This window comes from Sphaeramia orbicularis, chromosome 8, assembly GCF_902148855.1.
Source record: "Sphaeramia orbicularis chromosome 8, fSphaOr1.1, whole genome shotgun sequence".
NCBI classification, from domain to species: domain Eukaryota; kingdom Metazoa; phylum Chordata; class Actinopteri; order Kurtiformes; family Apogonidae; genus Sphaeramia; species Sphaeramia orbicularis.
The window spans coordinates 34061832-34081439 of NC_043964.1; the positions used below are offsets into that span (position 1 = coordinate 34061832).

The following is a 19608-nucleotide window of genomic DNA, read 5'->3' on the forward strand; positions in this document are numbered from 1 at the left end:
AATTTACAGTTTACTGAGGGTTCAATATTGGGTCCGTGACCCCAAACAGGACCTGTTCCATGTTGGTGGGAAAAGAGGTAACAGAAAAGCCACGCGGTCACGCTCCAAATCAAACTTGTCTCTCTGTTTTTTGTTGTTTTACTTTGTGTTGATCTTTTTCTATCTACCTCTACCCTTTCTCTTCCTTTCTGATGGTCTGCTTTTTTAACTCAGTCCTCTAATCAAACACCTTCCCTTTTCTCTCTCAATGTCTCTATCTCTCCCCTCTTATGTGCTTTTGTTAATGGGGTGGTGGCACTAACTGATGATGATGCAGTGGCAGGATCAGTTGCAGGGAAATGTATGACATGCTGAGGCACATGTGTCCTCCACTAGGCCTCGGGAAGAGGTGTCCAGCACGGGTGGCCTACAAGGTCAGAAAGGACCCCATCTTCACCCAAGTCTCCTATGGGTGTTGCGGGGGTTTCTGGGGTCCAGGAGGGAGGGGCCAGGGATTTGAGCGCTCAAACGTGGTGTAACTTTAATGTCATGGTTTCTTTGGTTGTTTTTTCTGTTTCTTTTCATGGAAAGTGGGGGTGGGCTGGTTGGTGTTGTGGCGTTGTGTCGTGGTGTGGGATGGGGTGGGCAGCAAGATAAATAGGGGGAAGGGTAAGCAAGCGTGGGTATCCACAGGAGGGGACGAAAGGAGGGACCTTCTCAGCTTCTTTGCACATTGGACACACTTGCTCACTTACACAAACATACAAGAGATTCACATTTTACTGAAGAGTGTCAGTTTACATCTGCACATAGAGGGATGTTGGTAAGTGTGTACATCAGTCAGTCAAAGCAAACACTTCACACAGTTAAAACGCAGCTGTACACCAACACATTCAGGAAAGCATGTGTGTGCAGCAGGGCTTAGAAGGTCCACTAGACTTGCGTCCTCTGACTCGTTCCGTCCTGTGGATGGGGCCAGCACACATACACACACACACAAACAAACAAATAGGTCACATCAACCTGCACATAGATATTCTCTGTTATTCCTCATGGTAGAGAGAGCAGAAGGGCTTGTGTCAGTGATGTGTTTTCCTTAGAGAGCCTTTGGTTGCCATACAGAAGCAGTTCTTTTTCTGTCACCCTTCATGTAGCAGCTCCAAGCCCCCGAGCAGTCTTTTCTATCTGCAAGTCCAATCTTCTCTTTGTCCTTTGGTTCTTTCGTCAATGCAGTTCTATTCTGTTTCCAGCCCCCCTTCATCTCTGCATATTGCTCCCCTCCCCACACATCCACACTCCCTCACCTGCCTTCTGCATGGCCGATAACCCCCGCACACACTCATGTCCTTCATGTAATCCACACAGACACAATTCCATCATACACAAATTGTTATCGGTATAGAAATATACACAGTGATAGCAACAAATCTACCCTCCTAGCTTCAACAATAGTTCCAAATGCCACTTGTGATCAACTCAGCAGTCACATGGCATGTTATTGGCAGATCACCGTGAGCCTCAGGGGGCAGCCGGCCAAACAGCCTGTAGGCACAGGAGATCATTCCATTGACAACCATTACTTTACAAACGTCCCTTCTGTTCCTGCTGCAGACCTGGGCCAAATAGTGCTAGTGTTTTACCGTAATTACAGTGTAAAATATAATGTGTAGAATAAGTTGGCAACACCAGAATAATATCTTTAGACAGCTTCAATATCTGTGGCTGATGACACAGATAAAATAGATTTCTAAAGACTGAAACTGAAAAAAAGAACTGTTTGACCCAGGTTTTTACCCTTTTTAGCTCTCTCCCTCTTTCTGTGAATTATAATTTATTCTAAGCCTTACACCCCTGTCGCTGTCCTTTTTAGGAAATTCCCTATCTATCCTTTTTTTTTTCCCAAAAGCCTCCTCCCTGAACTAAAGGTTAAACACTCAATATCCCTGCCCAGCAGTATGAAATGTTTCCCATGCATGGTTTTGGCAAGACTTTCATAACATCCTAATCTACCCTTGATGATTTGCACAGGAACTATTTTCCAATAAGCTGCCATTACTGCATTTATACCTTGCCTCTCCTAACACTTCCCTTAAACATCCATTGAAAAACCCAAACCCGACCTCTGTCCTTCAAATGAGTCCACAGAACAATGGCCCGTCTAGCTCCACTACTTTACTAACTTACTAAAGAGAGACAGCAGCTCCTTCAGGCAGGACCGCTTTCTTTCAAACTCTGCCAACTAAGTGTGGTGGCGATTCTTTCTTTCTGTCTCTTTTTTTTTTTTTTTTTGCATTGTTTTATTGTCAGTTTCTCTATTTTAAGAGACTTTTTCTCTTAACATGCTCCAGCTCATAACCTATTGATTTTTCTTTCTCTATCATCTCTTTCCCTTAAGCGTATCCTTTCAGCTCTTATTACATCTATTTTCTGACAGAAGGAATACTTCTTTTCAGATCATATTTCCTACATACACTTGGATTAAGTTCTCCTGAACAATCATTACACATCTCACCACCTAAGCAACACTTTCATGGTGGCTTTTTTATGTTTTGTTCTTTTTTTTCCTTTTTTCACAGAATGCTGCTCTCTCTCACCTATTAACACTCTAAGTCTGTGCCCATTTTTCACACATTAGACATCAAATTTTTTAGGGATAGAGTGTCTCGCTCTATCATTTCAGTCTAGCCCCATTGTCTACAAATGAATCGTGTTAAAACAACTCACAAACTCATTTTAATGTCGCCAGCAGAGGATGCTTTCCGTGTACGGCTGCACAGCTGCTTGTCCTGTGAGGCATATTGTGTGTGCAATGCATGCTGCATGAGGGTGAGATGTGCAAGAAGGGACGGGGATGTAAAAGTTGTTGATGTATGGCTTAGTGTAGAGGCATTTATTCAGGATATGGGGTAGCATGATACGCTGCATGTCTGGGTTGTCGCCGTCTTCTGTCTATTCCACACAAATAAATGTCACTCTGTCATCTGTGATTTGGTGTGTTTGTTTTTGCTGTCTGTTTTCATTATAAACCAACAAGACCTTTAATGGATAAAATCAATAAATGAAAACCAAAGTACTCCTTTTCCTCTAGACCAGAACGTCAGTTCTTTTTGGTTTAATGTTTATTGGTTTAACATCTGGTCTCTGTTGTTTTATTTATTTATTTGTTTCAGGAACCTCCAAACCCCAAAGGGGAGCTCTGGATAACAGTAGCTGAGGCTCAGTCTGTCTCCCTGTTTCTTGATTTAACACTCAAATTGCTATTTTAAGCAGTCTGTGATGTCATCTGGACATTAAAATATACATAGGATAAATGACAATCAATATAGTGATCAATATGTGTGCCAGAGGGCCAAATCCATTAAAGCATTGTCATTAAATCTCATTTATACGTCACAAAACATTTTAAAACAGTACATTCCTTCATTTAACTTTACTATGGCCACACTAAAAAAAAATGCAAAACACAGAAAAAAAAAAAAATACTAAGACACATTCCAAGAAATGTGTCCCAGGCAGATGGAGTCAGAGCCTGCTACTGATGTTAATGTACAATTCCTCAGCATCCTTCACGTAAACTCCACCCCTCTACCTGTCCTCTCTTCCCCTTCTGTTACAAATTAAACACCCCTCCCCTTTGTCACCTGGAGGTTCCACTTACACAACACATGCTGCTTATACCATGATTTTCACTGCTTACTCTGATTGGCCCCTCTGCAGAGACTTCTTCGTATGGATCTGCCTGTGGCTGATGACAACACGGTTCACTTCAACTCCACTCTCATGGCACTTATCCGCACAGCCCTGGACATCAAGATCGCCAAGGGTACGGAAGGTTTGGAATCCCTCTTACCTCCTTTGGTCTGTTTTTCACATGCTTTCTTCTCCTGTCTCTGATTTCCCCCGTAGTGCAGCGCTATCTCCTATTTCTGTCCTGTGAACCCAGAAACCTCCGGGCCTTCCTGCTGCTGCCCCTGCTATAGCTTAAGTACAGAGTGCTTTCTGTAGCAGGAGAGTCTGTGTTTAGTCTGTTGCTCATGTTTGGCGAAGGTTTGGTTTCTGTGGACTCGAGGTTCTGTCACTTCAGCTTAAAAACTGATTCACCTGTGTACAGTTTCCAGTCTACGTATTGTTGACAGTTAAATGTTGCATGTTAATATTTTTAACATTGTAACTAATAAAACATTTTTCTTTTTGTCTCTGTTTTCATGTTTGTATGTCTTCTCTTGTACTTTTTAATCCAAATTGAATGGGTTTGTATGTGTGGAATTTGCATCTCTATATGTGCATGTTAATGTGTCCATATGGGTGTGACTGTATGTGTGTCCATGTACATGGGAATTGGTGTCCATGCATCTGTGTGCGCCTCTGTGGATGGATGCATGTGTTATACTATAGGTGGTATTGACAAGCACCAGATGGATGCCGAGCTGAGGAAGGAGATGATGGCGATCTGGCCCAATCTCTCCCAGAAGACTCTGGATTTGCTGGTTACACCACACAAGTGTAAGTTGCAGAGTGTGGGCACAGGCACAGCAGTGTGGCTTAGATTCAGCCACCGTGTGCCACCCAGCGCTCCAACACTGTTTCTCTTCACGCCACCTGAGGACCGCTTCTCTCAGCCAGTCTCTCTCTCCGCTGCACCCTCTGATACAACCGGCACATCACCCCACATGTCCACACTCACATACTGTAGCTCAGAAAAGGGCTGGTCAGAGCGTGTATTTTTAGAGGTATATCACTATATTTTCAAAGAAGATACACAACAAGAAAATAGCATATATTTCAATAGTTAAAAGTTGCGTTACATAACCCGTTCTTTCTGTAAACCTCTGCCAGTTTACATGTGTCCTGTCTTTCTGCAGCCCACAACAGTTTCATAATGAAGTGAGAATATTTTAACAGTCCTCAGGAAAAAACAAATTAATAAAGATCCCTAATGTTGTATTTTGTGCCATTGTTTCAGCAAAGTGTCAAACTAGGATTATGTAACACTGTAACATCAGACATCTGCAACCACCAGCAGCTGTGACGATCTGAATTTTATGTAAAAGTTTACATAGTATGTTAAAGTGAACACAGGAAATTACCCCAAACTGACTTGAATAAATGAAATACTTTTGTGTTGAGCTTTAGTTTACACATTTTGCACCCCTATTTTAAAACTAAATGCATGTAAGAGTTTGTAATACATTTCAAATTGTGTTGGAAAGGTTAAAGTGTGTTTTTAACACAATATGTGCAGCTAAATGCAATTTAGTAACACAACCCTATCCTAGGAAGCTTCATCCTAAGAATAACCCATAATGCTACTGTTTATAAGATGCCACACTTATCTTGGTATCCATATATAATTAATATTTTCTATTAGTTTTACATGATGTAGACTAATTTTCATATGGTTTTTCAGTGCCATGTTTTACAGATCACAGCCTGCGTTAATGAAAGTGTATGTCACACTCAATTTTACATGTGGCTTTGACCTACAATTACACATATAGCACTTTTCATAGAAAATGCAGATGTGTATATATATTTCAGATCTAGTCTTAAAATACAGAGATGATTTCTGCTCTATATCACCCGCCCCACCTCAAATCTATAGAGACTAATTTATTCAAGCAAGTAGTTAATAACAAACCACTGGTATGGAGTTTTACTGTATGCACAAAACACTAACACACACGCAAAGGTTGCATGTCAGCCACAAACCAACAACACAACACACTACCTCCTGTCCTTTCTTTCAAGCACACCACAAGTCTCACATCTGAACACTTCTGCAGTGACCTGTGCCTGGAATCAGAGGGTGCCTCACTATAGATAAACTCTCTATAGACGTCTTTTCACTACAGGAGCAGTCAGATGACTGGCTGTGTGATTTAAAAAAAAAAAAAAAAACTGTATAAACTGTAAGAATTTCTGCAATAACATAATAAATGATACTGGCTATAAATGCACAGGTGCCAAAGCACTTTTTGCATATTAACAGTTAACACATAAGTATAGTGCATGAGATCAGGTGTGCAATAGCAGATTTTATTTAATCTGTTTCTTGATGACAATGTTGATTATATTTGTGTGGAAATCAAGAGGAATTGTTAAAGAGACTGCCTTATGTTATGTTATTTTGCATGCCACAATGAGATGCATTTTATATGACTTTAACTAATGTTACGTAGTAGAAGTGAAGTAAATTAAAGTAAAAAAAAAAAAAAGGATCTGATTGTGAAAAGACTTGCTCAATGTTCATGTGTGTGTGATGTGTGTGAATGTGTTTGTCTGTTTGTACGCATGCCCCACCTCTTTCTCTCTCTCTCTCTCTCATTCCTCGCGTTCAGGGTCCATACCAAAGGGTCTAATCTTGCAGGGTAACTTGTCATTCTCTCAGCAGCTACAGACCTGACAGTGGGAAAAATCTATGCTGCCATGATGATCATGGAGTACTACCGGCAGAGCAAGATCAAACGCTCACAGGCCCTTCGTGATGAGCAGGTACTGATGTCTCTGACAGACCAACACCTTGCACCCCTTGCATTCAACTTTTAGAGTTAAAGGCAGACTGACACTTCCAAAACCAGGCTACAGGGCTGCGGTAACATTTATACATGCATGAGCTGTGACAAACTCTGTCCAGATCTGCAGTTCAAGTAACATTTAGTCAACTAACACGATGTAAAAGGGTGAGCGTATGTATTTATCACCAAATAAAAATAATGTCTCAAATACTGCCTTTACGTGTGAGAGGTTGTAACAGTGAATTTATGTCGAGAATTTGTCCGGAGTAGATTTGTCATCTGCAAGCGCACCCTCTCTAACAGTAATAACATTGCTGCCATCTGCTGGGCAAAGATTGTCACTCACCTTTTGCATTAAATTTCAGCATTTGCACATGAAACAAAATGAATGAATAGAAATATACTTTGGGCAAATTTATAAGTGCTGATAATCCTGACTTGGCTTTTAATCCTTTTGTATAACGTATGGAAAGCAGGTTTACTTTGTCTCCATGCACTAACATCTTATTACAGTTCTTTCTTGTATGCTTGATACTGCATGTTCTCACCCCCCCATCACCCCCTAAAGTGAGACTCTGAGCACCACAATGCAGTAACTTTCCCTTTGACTTAGTTTAGCGGAGTAAAGATGTATTGTAACATAACTCCAATATGTAAATTTTTTCATAGCTGACATAGATACTTACTAGTAAACAACATGAACCGATAATTGATATTTGCGTCTGAAATAGATGTGCAATGAAAATGTAAATGTTTTGGTCAGATTTTTTAGCAAATTAAACATAAAAATAATAATACTGTCAGTTTTGACATTGAACAGGAGGGATAATGAATACATTTAGCAATTAAATACATACTTTGTTCTTGATAGGCTGTTATTAATCATGGACATGGACACTACTTTGACACTATACACTAATAGGTGTCATGTTAACAGCGTATTCACCTTGGATATTCTGAATTAGGCCTTATTCTAAATGGAGTGTTTTCTGATTAACCCCTAAAGACCCAAACATCCACCGTCGACCAAAAGTAGTACTGAGTAGTACTTCCAGTTGCATACAAGTTACAATGCTGTAAAAAGTCAGTAAGGATAGAATGCAATAATAAGCAAATCTCATAAACCCATATTTTATTCACAACATTTATAGTTAACCCATAAAGACCCAAATATCCACTGGTGACCAAAATCATTTACTGTTATATAAAGTTAAATAACTGTTGATCCACTAATCCTGTCAATACATGTAAATAATTGGTGTTAATGCAGTTTGTCGTCTTTTCGTGGTCATCAGATATGACCCGTTTGGACGTTCAGAGGCTCTGTAGTGAATGTGGAAACACCGTCATCTTCTACAACATTGATTTACCAGTAAAACCCACAGAGTTTGATTAATGACACTGGATGGAAATGCTTAGTTTATGTTCAGTTAGTGATATATTTTACTGAAAAAGTCACTTTTTCTGCAGTTTTTTGTGTTTTTGATATAATAATCAACTTTAATCTGAGCTTTTATGAACATCTACTTGATCACTAAATTAAATTTAGGAAAATACATGATTTTCATTGAAAAAAAAGCAAAACACAGAGGGAAATATTATAGATAAATGGTGATAAATCACTTTAAGAAAGTTAGAGAACAAATATTTTGGAACTGCTGCAAAAGTCAGACTGGGTCCTTATGGGTTAAGAAATGTGGGATATGCTGATATTTTTACAGTTTTATGATGGCTCGAGTAAACACAGATCATTTCTGGTAGAGATGGATGCTCTAAAGAAAAGCCAATATGTGGTTTGAAGGAAAAATTACACCTACGTTTAAACATTATGACAACAGATATCAGTAGGTCTATAGATGTGAGCACATATTGAAAACCTTTTCCAGAAGAAGTTTGAAGGAATAAAAGAGGGAAGCTGATTCTCACAGTTTGCTTTGAAACTTTGAAAAATATTATTTATAATGGGGTATGCATGGCAGTGTGAAAACAGGAATACTAGTGGAATATTCATGTTCATTTACCATGTAAACAGGTTATTTATAATAATGGATCGTTCTGAATCAGGATGAAACGGTATATTGATTTACATTAATGTAAGCGCATTCATCTCTCAATGGTCATATCTTCAATATTTAAAATTATGATACAGATAATGGTAAAAATGTTAAATATCACATCTGATATTTACTCAGGGAAATAATCAATCGACCCCCTCTTATTACAGTGTAGATTGATAGATATTATAATTGTCTTATCAGTGCACAAATGAAACTGAACCTCTAAATATCACTGTCACCATAAATATTCAGAACTGAATACTTATATGAAAACACATCATCTTCATTTTCTGCACTAATAATGAGTCCCAAACATCACCAAACAATTTTATTGCAGTCTCTTTTCATTTCCTGCACCATTTCCATCATCCTTCCTCCACAACCCTTTTGGAGCTGTCTTGGCCTCACACAATGATCTGCTCTCCGCCGTCCACCTCTTTCATCCTTATCCTTCCTCTGCTCCAGTGCATACTCTGCCTCCTCGTCCCACTCCCTTTGCATTAAAGATTAAAGGCTGCCACCTAACTAACATATGTCGCGTTTCCTCCCAGTGAGAGACACGTGTAGATCCTGAACTAAAAAATGTGCAGATGTCATTGCACATGATAAGTGTTCGTTGGTGTTTTAATCCTGTTTTTGTTGTATTTAGAGCTTGTGTCGTTTGGATTTGAGGGCAGATTGAGGTGACGCAACAATTATTATCAAACTGCGAAAGGTTGTAGAAGTTCTGACTTATATTTGACCTCTGTTGCTGTGCATTTCACCTGCTTTATGTTCCCCTCCACAGGACTGTTGCAGTTTTTATCTACAATGATGTCCTGCATCACTCCCTTAAATGAGACCCCCTTTTGTCAGTTCCACTCCTACTGCTGTGGAACTGTGTGATGGTTTTCATTTCCATCTGTGTAAATGTATTATAATATTTTCTTAGTATTTAATTGTACCATCAAGTAAGAACTCCCACTGATTAGTTTAGACTATTACCTGGACATCTCATAGACAGTGAAGTTACCTGGAGCCCCCTCCCCTTTCGCATTCGACCTCCTTTGGCTCTTTCCTCTTATGCCTGGCCTTGCTTCAGCCAACAGACCCCCCTCCCTACATGCCCTCTGTCCCTGCTCTGCCTCCTTTTCCCCCTCATTTCCTTGTCAGTCTGCCTGATAGCTGGCGACGGCCATGTTGTATATCTCACACAGAATCGAACGCCATTACTTTTCCAGCGCGTGGAGCCACCATCCCCAGCCCAGGATGGGGGCCCGGGACATAACAACGCCCTACCTCCACTTGAGACAACAGAGACTGTAAACAGCTTGTGAGTAGGACCTCCATAAATGTGTGATGCCATAAATATGACTATTTACTCCCCAACACTGCTTAGTGTTTTTTACCTTTAGGAGTTTGTTTAAAGGAGACCAGGGGCCTGTATCATGAAGCAAGTTCAGCAGACCCAGACTCTCGTAACAGAACCAAACATTTACAGTCACATTAAACAGTATTGCGAAGTTCTTATTCTATTAAGTCAGTGTTTAACTGTTATGACACAGGGGCGCCACTACCAATTATGGGCCCCATGTCAGGATAAATGTGGACCCTTTATAAAATTCAGTTTCTTTTGACTTTTCAGACGGGGTGGGTGGTGGTGGTGGTGGTGGGGTTTATATACATGGGGATGTGGTCCATAACTACCGTCACTTACGCTGCCTTGAAACAAAAATGAAACTTAACATGCTTTCAACGCCCAACTCCCAACTTCTATGTCTCTCTTATACAGCGGATCTTACATGAAATTTTCACAACTTCTACCCTGTATCCACTGGACCCCCTCTACTGCTCTATGGGCCATGAGTTTTCATATTTACCCCTCCTTTACGGCGCTCCAGTTATGACATTTTATAGAAAAAGAGCAAAGGTAGCATCAGATGACCAACATGAACAGGTCTCGAGCTGCATATTTCTGATAAAACTAACTTTAAACAAATAAATGGAATTTCTAAATAAAATAGACATTAACCCTCAAAGACCTAAACGGTCATCGTCTCCCACAAGCATCTACTGATCTAAAATGTTTAACTTTTGAACCATAAATCATATCAATACATTGAAGTAATTCAGGTAAAATGCAGTTTCTCAGTTTTTCAGTAGCATCAGTTTTGTCTTTTTTGGACAAGGTTTTACAATGAACATGGACACACTGGTACGTTCTGCAACACTGACTCATCGATAAGACTCATGTAGTTTGACGAATGATGTTCTGTTTTGTTCTCCTAGCTTTTATGAACATCTGCATGACCAGTAACTTAAATAAAGGAAAATACCTGATTTTAAAAATGCAGAGGATCATATTGTAATAAATGGTGGTAAATGACTAAGGAGAGGTTCTTTTAGAAATTAGTACAAAAACAGTTCTAGGTCTTTCAAGGTTAAACAGTCTGTGTTGTAAGATTATACAGTCTATATTTAATTTCACTTTAGATTATACAGTCTAGCCAAAAATGTCCCGACCTAGATTTAACTAAGTAGACAGGTAAAAGCTTTTATTTTCTTTGGGAAAATTAGTGCAGTGATTAATGTCTTTCAGATGCAACAAGCTCTTTAACTTTTACTGATTCAGTGAGTAGCTTCTCATTTCTTAAACAATCATTAGTTTTATAGAGTATAAAGACTGGACAATGATATTATTTTCTGACATGGATTGGCCACCACAGAATTAGGGCCTGAACCCCATTGAGAATCTTTGGGATGTGATGGAAAAAATGTTACACAGCGCTCCAACTCTTCTATCATTAGTAGAGGATCTAGGTCAAAAATCAGCAACTATGGACAGAAATAAATGTTGTGACATTTATTGTGACAGGGAGTGCAATAAGGTGGGTTTAGATCATGGATGTCAAACTCATTTTAATTCAGGGTCCACATACAACACAATTTGTACAAAACTTGTAAATAATGTAGTTATGTCTTTGTTTCGGTGCAAAAAAAGTACAATTACAGTATTTACAAACTGTCCTTTCACAAAAAATGTGAATAACCTGAAAATGTGAAATCCATGAACAACCTGAAATTTCTTAAGAAAAGTAAGCGCAGTTATTACAATATTAAGCCTTAGCTTATTAGTTTATTAGTTTCGATCCCCATTAGCAGCTGCACGCCACAGCAGCTACAATTCCTGGGGTCATTAACAACATAAAAACAAACTCCACAATTTCCCACAACTCGCACAACAAACAAGATATACACACACACGACACAACACGAAAACCAAAATTTAACAGCAAGCACACAATGCTAAACAATAACTGTAATAGTACCAACAACAACAAGAAAAAAAAGAATAAACAAATAAAATAAAACCCAAAAAATAAAAACAAAAACAGCTCCACAACAAATGAAGAAGAACAGACCATCTAGATGACGTCACTATAGGACTTATCATATACACATATGCATTACAATTTATAGGTCATAGAGGACCTACAAAGGCTCAAATCATTTAGTAACAGACATTTAGACCTGAAAAATACAGCATTTAACGTTATGATCAATACAACTAGATTGTCGGTGCCTTCTGCGTAATTTTTTGCGCTTTGCAAACTGATCATATGGACAGATTCAACCCTTTGGAGGGCTGTGGACCATATGTTTGACACCCCTAGTTTAGAAGCTTTAGATGGTTTGTTTGACTCTTTCCTTGTTCAGAGCACTGATGTCCGTGGTGCTTTCTAGGAGAACTGATTGTCCATGGCCGTCAGTAGGTCATACTTTCATATATTTTGATCTATCCCACCTTTGAGACACTGAAAACCCAGGATTAATCTGGAAGACATCACTTAATCCTGCTTTGCGATACAGGCTCCAGAGAATGATGAGGGATGATGTGTGTGATTGTTCTGATACAGGTATGGATAAAATGTATTGATCCACAGCGGGGAAATTTCCATCAGCTCAAGAAAAACAAAAAAAAGATCAAACAAGCCTCATTGGTCTATCAGTCCTCAGACTACAGTATTGTTGAGTCTGATGGTACTGGGGATGAAAGATCTCCTGTAACGTTCAGTCCTGTGTGTTTGTGTATTAGGCCGGTGGAGGGGGGAATCCCAGAAAGTCATTCTTGGGTGACGGCTCGTGCTCAGGAAATGTCTCAGAAGGTCGGAAGCTGGAGTCCTGAGGGTCACCCTGAGGATGGCCTGGGAAGCATGACCAACTCTCAGGTAGAAAGCTCATATATATTCACACGAACACAGGATTACACAGACCTGACAGCACACAGATAAAATATTTGTCAGTCAACAATTACACCAACTGAAACACTCCATCCATTTAATATTGGGTTTTACTTTCATGTCTATTGATACCAAATTAATTCACAAAGAACTTCTATTTAAAGTATACTCACAAATTCAGCTATGACCTTTATCTATTAATAGATTCCAAATATCATTTCCAAAGAAATCCTCTCAACTGTGTTCTTCCTATAAAGAGAGGCAAAGTCCTGCCCCTTCTGGTGGAAACTTATTTTGCATGTATGGAAACAATAAACAGTTGGATGTAATCATAGTGTAATGTGCAAGCAAACTGCAACTCCTGACTTAAAAAATATACATTATCAGCACCATCTCACAATACATTTCACTTTATTTTTTGATAATTAGGAAAAACAAGATCAAAATCACACCAAGTTTGCCCATGTTAAGAGCAATAACTGCATCTCCATCTCCTGTCACTTTTGAAGAGAAACTGTCCTTCTACAGATACACAAACAATGAAGTTTATTGATCCCAAGAGAGAAGTTCCCATTCTTCATGAACTCATGAAAAATAAAGGAAACCAAACAAAAAACTATTAACAGCTAGATGATCAGACTAAGGTGTTACAGAGTCTGATGGCAGCGGAGATGAAGGTTCTTCTGTATCACTCAGTTCTGCATCTTAATGAGGTTAATCAGCTGTTTTCACAGTTTGTCAGAATGGGATGAAGAGGATGATGTGGATTTTCCAAGATACTCTCCAACTGATGTGCATCTCTACACTACAGTCCCCACTGACTTCAGCCTCTTTCCAAAAACAGACCTTTCTAATCATGTTTTTCATAGCCTTAGTTATATTCAACTGTTCTACAGCACTTACAAAATTATCTTAAAGCTATACCTACCGATGTGGCATTTCTCACAGCACTTAGTAAAAGTTTGAACATGAACAACCCGCCTCTCTCCAAAGCCCCGCCCCCTTCCCTCTGCCTGAGCTCTGAGGCTCCTCCTCCTCTCTCCTCTCATTTGATGCGCAATGGAAACGGAGGAGGAAGCAGAGGCGGAGGTTCGGTCCGTTTTGGCGTGTCCGCGGACCCCTCCCTCAGTAATCAGATGCATCATTCACCTGCCGCGGGCCCGCGGCTCCTGTTCCATCAGTAGACCTGGTCTGTGCAGTACTGGGTCAGTGTCTTCACTGCAGTGCCCAGGGGATGGGCGCGCGCACTGAACGCACGGCCTCCGCAAATTTTCTGTGGACATTTGAGGTTTCATAGTCCATACAATTATCATCCTACATCATCTTACATGTGTGACACCATGTACATGTACCTGTATGAGTCCCACCGTCATAAAAGCTGAGTTTTATGCAGACCTGTTAAGTCTAGTACACCAGACTTCCGGACTTTTATCTCCATCCTTCATTCATCAGACTCCTGTTTGTTCCCCTCAGTTGTTGTTCCTGTTCATAATTCCGTTTTTTCCCTTCCACATGTGCATGTCAGTTCTATCCATACACATCCTAGACAGTAGACTGTGGTCAGTGACAGGAGAAGCAGCGCGAGTGAAGCATCAGATTCAGAGGGACACATATTGGATGTGAGGCGGCGATAATGGATCGGATGCTGGACAGCCGTAATGGATGATTGACAGGAGGCTCAGCCAGGTTCGGCCAATTATTTTATTCGGACCGACTAAAATGATTGGTCAGACTTTTATCAGAAATATATGAGAATTAAACATTTTTGAGTTTCAATACCTGGCGGATTTCTTTTACATTTTAGTTTGACACACACTTATTAGGAGCATTTTAAGATGACAAAAGAAAAGTGTAAAAATGCCACATCATACGGTATAGCTTTAAGACTGCCATTATAACAGGGTGCCTAGGTGTCTTCATGATTTCTTTACAATAAGAGTGTCAGAAAATGTCTTTTGTGCCAATTCTTTTGCACCTTTGTTTTCAGTAAGAACTAAACTTTCAATATCTAGCCATTAATTATCATTATTAGAAATAATAAATGCTTAAAACAGTGTGTTTTAGCTAAAAAGAATAAAACAGACTTGAAGTTTTTAGCATATTTATTATCAGAAATAACTGTAAATGTCAGTAACGAAACTTTTTGAGATTCCAAAAATGAACTGTCAGCTATTTTGCATCTTTTCAAACATGCTTTTTGGTCTTGAACATTCAGTATCCATATTATGGCTTCATATTTTTTACCCTCGGCCCTCGCCACAGGCTATTGTCATCGGTTCATTGTCTGTCCGTCTCTGTCCATCCGTATGTGCAAAACTTTGGTGTGCACGCGTGGTTCTTAACCGGGGGGGGGGGGGGGGGTAACAGATAATCAATAGCCACTTTTACACAGAGATTCCAGAAAAAAGGCAAGATGGTGACCCCACCTTTTTTCCACCATTGACTGATTTCCACAACCAAACCAAAGGCATAACAGAGGTGAGACAGGCTGGACTTTTACACAGCGGACCTGCGTCATCAGAGGGACGGTGACGCAGTGCTCAGTTTTAAATTCCCCCACTGCAGGAGGGACAGCGGGCGCATATGGAGGCGCTGGCATGGATTCTGAGACCCATCGCTGCCGGCTTCATGCCTGCCACGGCTGGCTTTGTGCCCCAGGTGAAAATGGCACCTAGCTGCAGAATCATGCCAGTGTCTCCATGTGCGTCCACTGTCTCTCCCGTACCGGGGGTCGCCGTCATCAAAAACGTCACACCTTTGTTTGCGGAACGAGAGGTGTTCCTTTTACATAGCGTTCCGGAATCATGATCCCACCTTTATCACGGCTCTGTTACTACCTCCAGAGGTGTTATAAAGGTGGGACCAAATGATCCCACCATTTTGTTTACTCAGACGTCGTTTCGGAATAAAGGCGAAATATTCCCGCAACAGAAGTGTTGTGTAAAAGGAGCTATTGATAAGGAAACCCTGATGTAGACTGAAGGCCGAGGGTTTTCAAGTACAGGCGTGCTTTTTTTTTATTTCCAGCTTGTGTGAAAGTCTCTAAAACAGTTCCTTTCTGCTTGTAATAAAGTCCTAATCTGCCGCCATAAAGTGTTGTATAGTGTCGTAAAGCTCAGGATCTCAGCTTTCGGATGCCATTTGAATTTTGTGGATACCGCAAATGGTTAAGGAGTTACAGTAGTTAGAGCAAAATGCAGCGCCGGAGAGATTGCCGTTGTTAAAGGGTTAACCCACAAACTTGACTTATTGATGCACAAATGAAAAAATGACTTGTCTCTTGACCTTGACCACTGTATTTCTTTTCCAAAATAATGTCCCATGGTGGACCCCTGGAAAGCGCAGGACTTTGCCTCTCTATACTGTATACACTGAAAAACTGAAGCTTCTCTGCAGGAAATAACTGTTCTTAATGAAGGATTTTAATGTCATAAATCTGGACTTAGCAGCTCTTTACATCACAATAACCAAACATATCATGCGACTGAAATTGCTGTCAGTCTTTCATGTCCCACATAACTTCAAAACAAAATAGAGACTCTCAGACCTCATACTGTCACACTCTTACTGTCCTCTTACTTTATTATTTCTTCTCAGCAGGTACTTCTCATTCTCTGCAGTCTCATACCTTGATTCATCAGTTAGCACTGACATGGCCTTAACCTTTCTTTAAGTAGCTCCATCTCAAACCTGTCTATTCACACAATATTTTATCTCACTGTACATTTCAACATTTCATACGGTCTATTTTGCCTTTGTCTTCACAGTGACTCATGTCTCTTTTATCATGCTGTAAAACCTCTGCTTGAAGACCTCCTGAAGGTCATAACTTCTCCATATCATTTAACAGCAATATGGAGAAGGTTCCACACAGTAGTTGAAAAGAAGAGAGTGGCTTCATTCAAACTAGTTTGAATGATAACCCACAGTTATATAGACACAATGGAAATCACATCAAAAATGCAAACAACATGTGATATTAGAGAGTACATGTGTTTATAGAAAAGAAATTGATAGACTTAGTCATTGAGCAACTAGAACAAGAACAAGCAACGAGAACCACTCAATGGTCATGGGCCCTTATTAGTATAATATTATTTAACACGTTTGGAGTTATTTATTTTAATTTATCTGAATTGTTATGGTAAAAAACTCGATTTCATATTTAAGATCAAAACGATTAGCTTGATACAGATAAGTGTTTGTTTATGACAGTTGTTATTATTTTATATTATTATATAAAATTATTATATTATTATTTTACACATCTCCAAAGTATGAGAACATGAAAGCAGCCAATACTGTTACCCGATCAGACCTGATTTCTCCCTCAAACCCATTCCTGCTGTGACTTACAAGTTACGTCGATGGATACCTCTGTAAATGTAATATTTTATTCAAGTTTCATCAGTTTGGATCACCTATATGTAACAAAAAACTAAAACTGTGAATAAAAGTAAAAGGAATTACTTTCCAAAACAAAAAAAAAAACAAAACCACTAATAATAATAAAAAAAAAAACAGAAAACATCGAATTTTAGGTAAAATCAGCTTCATTTTCACTTTCTCTTTCTCCAGTGTTAATGAGTCGTGGTGTACAAGGATAAAATGGTTTTACACATAGTGCAGTGTTTTAATTATTAGTGATTTTGTAAATCATATTCAAATCATGTATCTTTTCATGCCTTTTTTCACATTCAGTAAATCAAGGCTTTTTAAATAATAGCTGAGAAATAAGAATAAAACTAGAAAAATCCTCAAAATAAAAGTAAAAGTAAAACAACTCATGTAGTCTTAAAACGAACAAAACTAAATTCATAAACCAAATTAACAGACTACATAAAATGTAAAAGAAATTAAAAATTCAGAACTGTAATGAATGGTGTTTGGAGTATTTTTGTGTTCGTAGGAGCAAAACCCTTTATTTGCTCTGTTTTCAGCCGCCTCTAAACCAAAACCACAAGCGAAACCAGCTCTGTCAGCATACACACACTCACCAAATTGTCCCAATGACTATATTTTCCCTCTCCGAGACCCTCAGTTCTCTGCTTTTCGTTGGATAACAACCTTCACCACCTATATCCCTGCTCCCTATCAGTTTCTTGGCAGCCAGTCACACCATCTCCTGCTCTCCTGCTCTGTTTGCAGACGGTAGAGATGAGAGAGATGGGGCAGGATGGTTACTCGGATACTGAGCACTTTCCACCAATGGAAGGCCATGGCAGGGCCGCTTCCATGCCCCGCCTCCCAGGCGACAACCAAGTGAGCAGCATTGTCACCTTTCCACTCTCTCTCTAATCCCCCATTCATTTCTGTTGGTCATGTCCCTTTGTTTTACAGTTAAACATATCTGACTCATTGCTCAGCGATTTGTTGCTGTGGTTACTTTAATCCATGTTGGAGAAAGTTTGACTCAAACCGCAAATTAATTTCTGCAAAATTACAGTGATAATTGACAAATTCCTGCTACAACTGTTTAGTGTTAGACCAGTATTTTAATACATGGTTATTTTTTAACCACAGACGAACCATTAAATGTGATCGAACAGCAACATTTCTGGCAAAAACATAGAAATGTTTTGCAGAAATGTTGGATGTAAACTCAAAGAGACCATTGCAAAGCAAAGTCAGAATGTCTTTTTTTTTTCCTTCTTGTTGTCCTTTGGTCTCTTCCTCTCATCTTCCCACCTGCATGGAGGTTTGTAACTGTGGTTGTCCTGTTTCCATCTAACACATTCATCCACTTTTCTATTGTTTCATGCCTCGGTGAGTGCTCCGGTTGTCATATACACACAACATATTTACAAATGCACATGTACACACGCACACACACACACACATACACACACACATCCAACCATTATACCCCATTTTTTCCTTTCAAGACATTTTTTTAGCTTCTGCTGTTTGTACTAAACTTTATCTTCCTTCCTATCAAAGGTTTTGACACTGATGAACACTTTTTGATTATTAGGGATTTTTTTTTTCTTTGCTTTTTTTTTTTTTTTTTTTCAACCAGGACTGGAACCAGCATGATATCACAGATGTGTATATTTTTGTGTGGGTGTGTGTTTGCTGTGTCCTCCAGTTTTTCTGTGCTCTCACCGTTTGTGTCTGTGCCCTGAAGCTCACACTGTCGTCTGCTGTTTGAGTTAACTGCAGTTGTATGTGTGTGTGTGTGTGTGTGTCAGTGGGTGTACATATCCATTTTGCTGGTCGTAGTCATTGCTGTTGTGATGGTGTCGGTTGAGCGTTGACTCTGTTTTGGTGCCACCCACCCCCTAGTGTCTGTGGTAAGTGTTTCTCTTCCACCTTCGCGGCTGCTTCAGTGTCTAATCAGACTGTCTTTCTCTGTCTGTCTCTCTGTTTCCTCCCTCCTTTCTGACACCCCATCTCCTACTAATACTCTCTGGTTTTACTCTGACTCCTCTTTTCCTTTTTCTCTTCCATCGTGTGCCAATCCATTCCTGTCTCCTGTACTTCTCTCCTTCTTCCTTCCTGGTTCTGTGTGTATGTTTTCATGTATGGCGTGTTGTGGCTCTGTGTGTGTGTCTTCTCTGTGCTCATACAGCAGCGAAGGAAAGGGAAGCAACGTGGCAGTAACCTCAGTGTATGTACCCTGTCTTCCCTGTCTCGTCTTTCTCTCACTCTACCTCTGTCTCTCTTTCAGTTAGTCAAAATCTTACAACTTCTTTGTTTTGTCATTGTCATGTCTTCATGTTGTGTCTGTCTTTTTTTTTTTTTTTTTTGGGTTGGGGGGAGCTCTCTTAGGTAGTCGTTTTCAGCATGACAAAATCTGATGCCAGCCCAGTTTCCAAACAGGTCTCAGCCTCTTAA

At 39.7% G+C, this 19608-nt stretch overlaps 1 protein-coding gene across 19 annotated transcripts in view; it reads left to right on the top strand.

The window, feature by feature from the left end:
- Positions 1-19608, top strand: part of cacna1aa (calcium channel, voltage-dependent, P/Q type, alpha 1A subunit, a) — a 112918-nt gene that overhangs the window by 82415 nt on the left and 10895 nt on the right. For 7 of the 19 annotated variants that reach the window (XM_030140073.1, XM_030140061.1, XM_030140064.1 and 4 more), the window contains 6 exons: positions 3697-3811; positions 4375-4482; positions 6368-6471; positions 9748-9863; positions 12627-12759; positions 17920-18033. In XM_030140073.1, the coding sequence (XP_029995933.1) occupies positions 3697-3811; positions 4375-4482; positions 6368-6471; positions 9748-9863; positions 12627-12759; positions 17920-18033 (690 nt within the window). Of the gene's footprint in view, positions 1-3696; positions 3812-4374; positions 4483-6367; positions 7541-9747; positions 9864-12626; positions 12760-17919; positions 18034-19608 lie in introns of those variants that run through there. The other 12 variants (XM_030140068.1, XM_030140070.1, XM_030140072.1 and 9 more) reach the window with 7 other exon arrangements.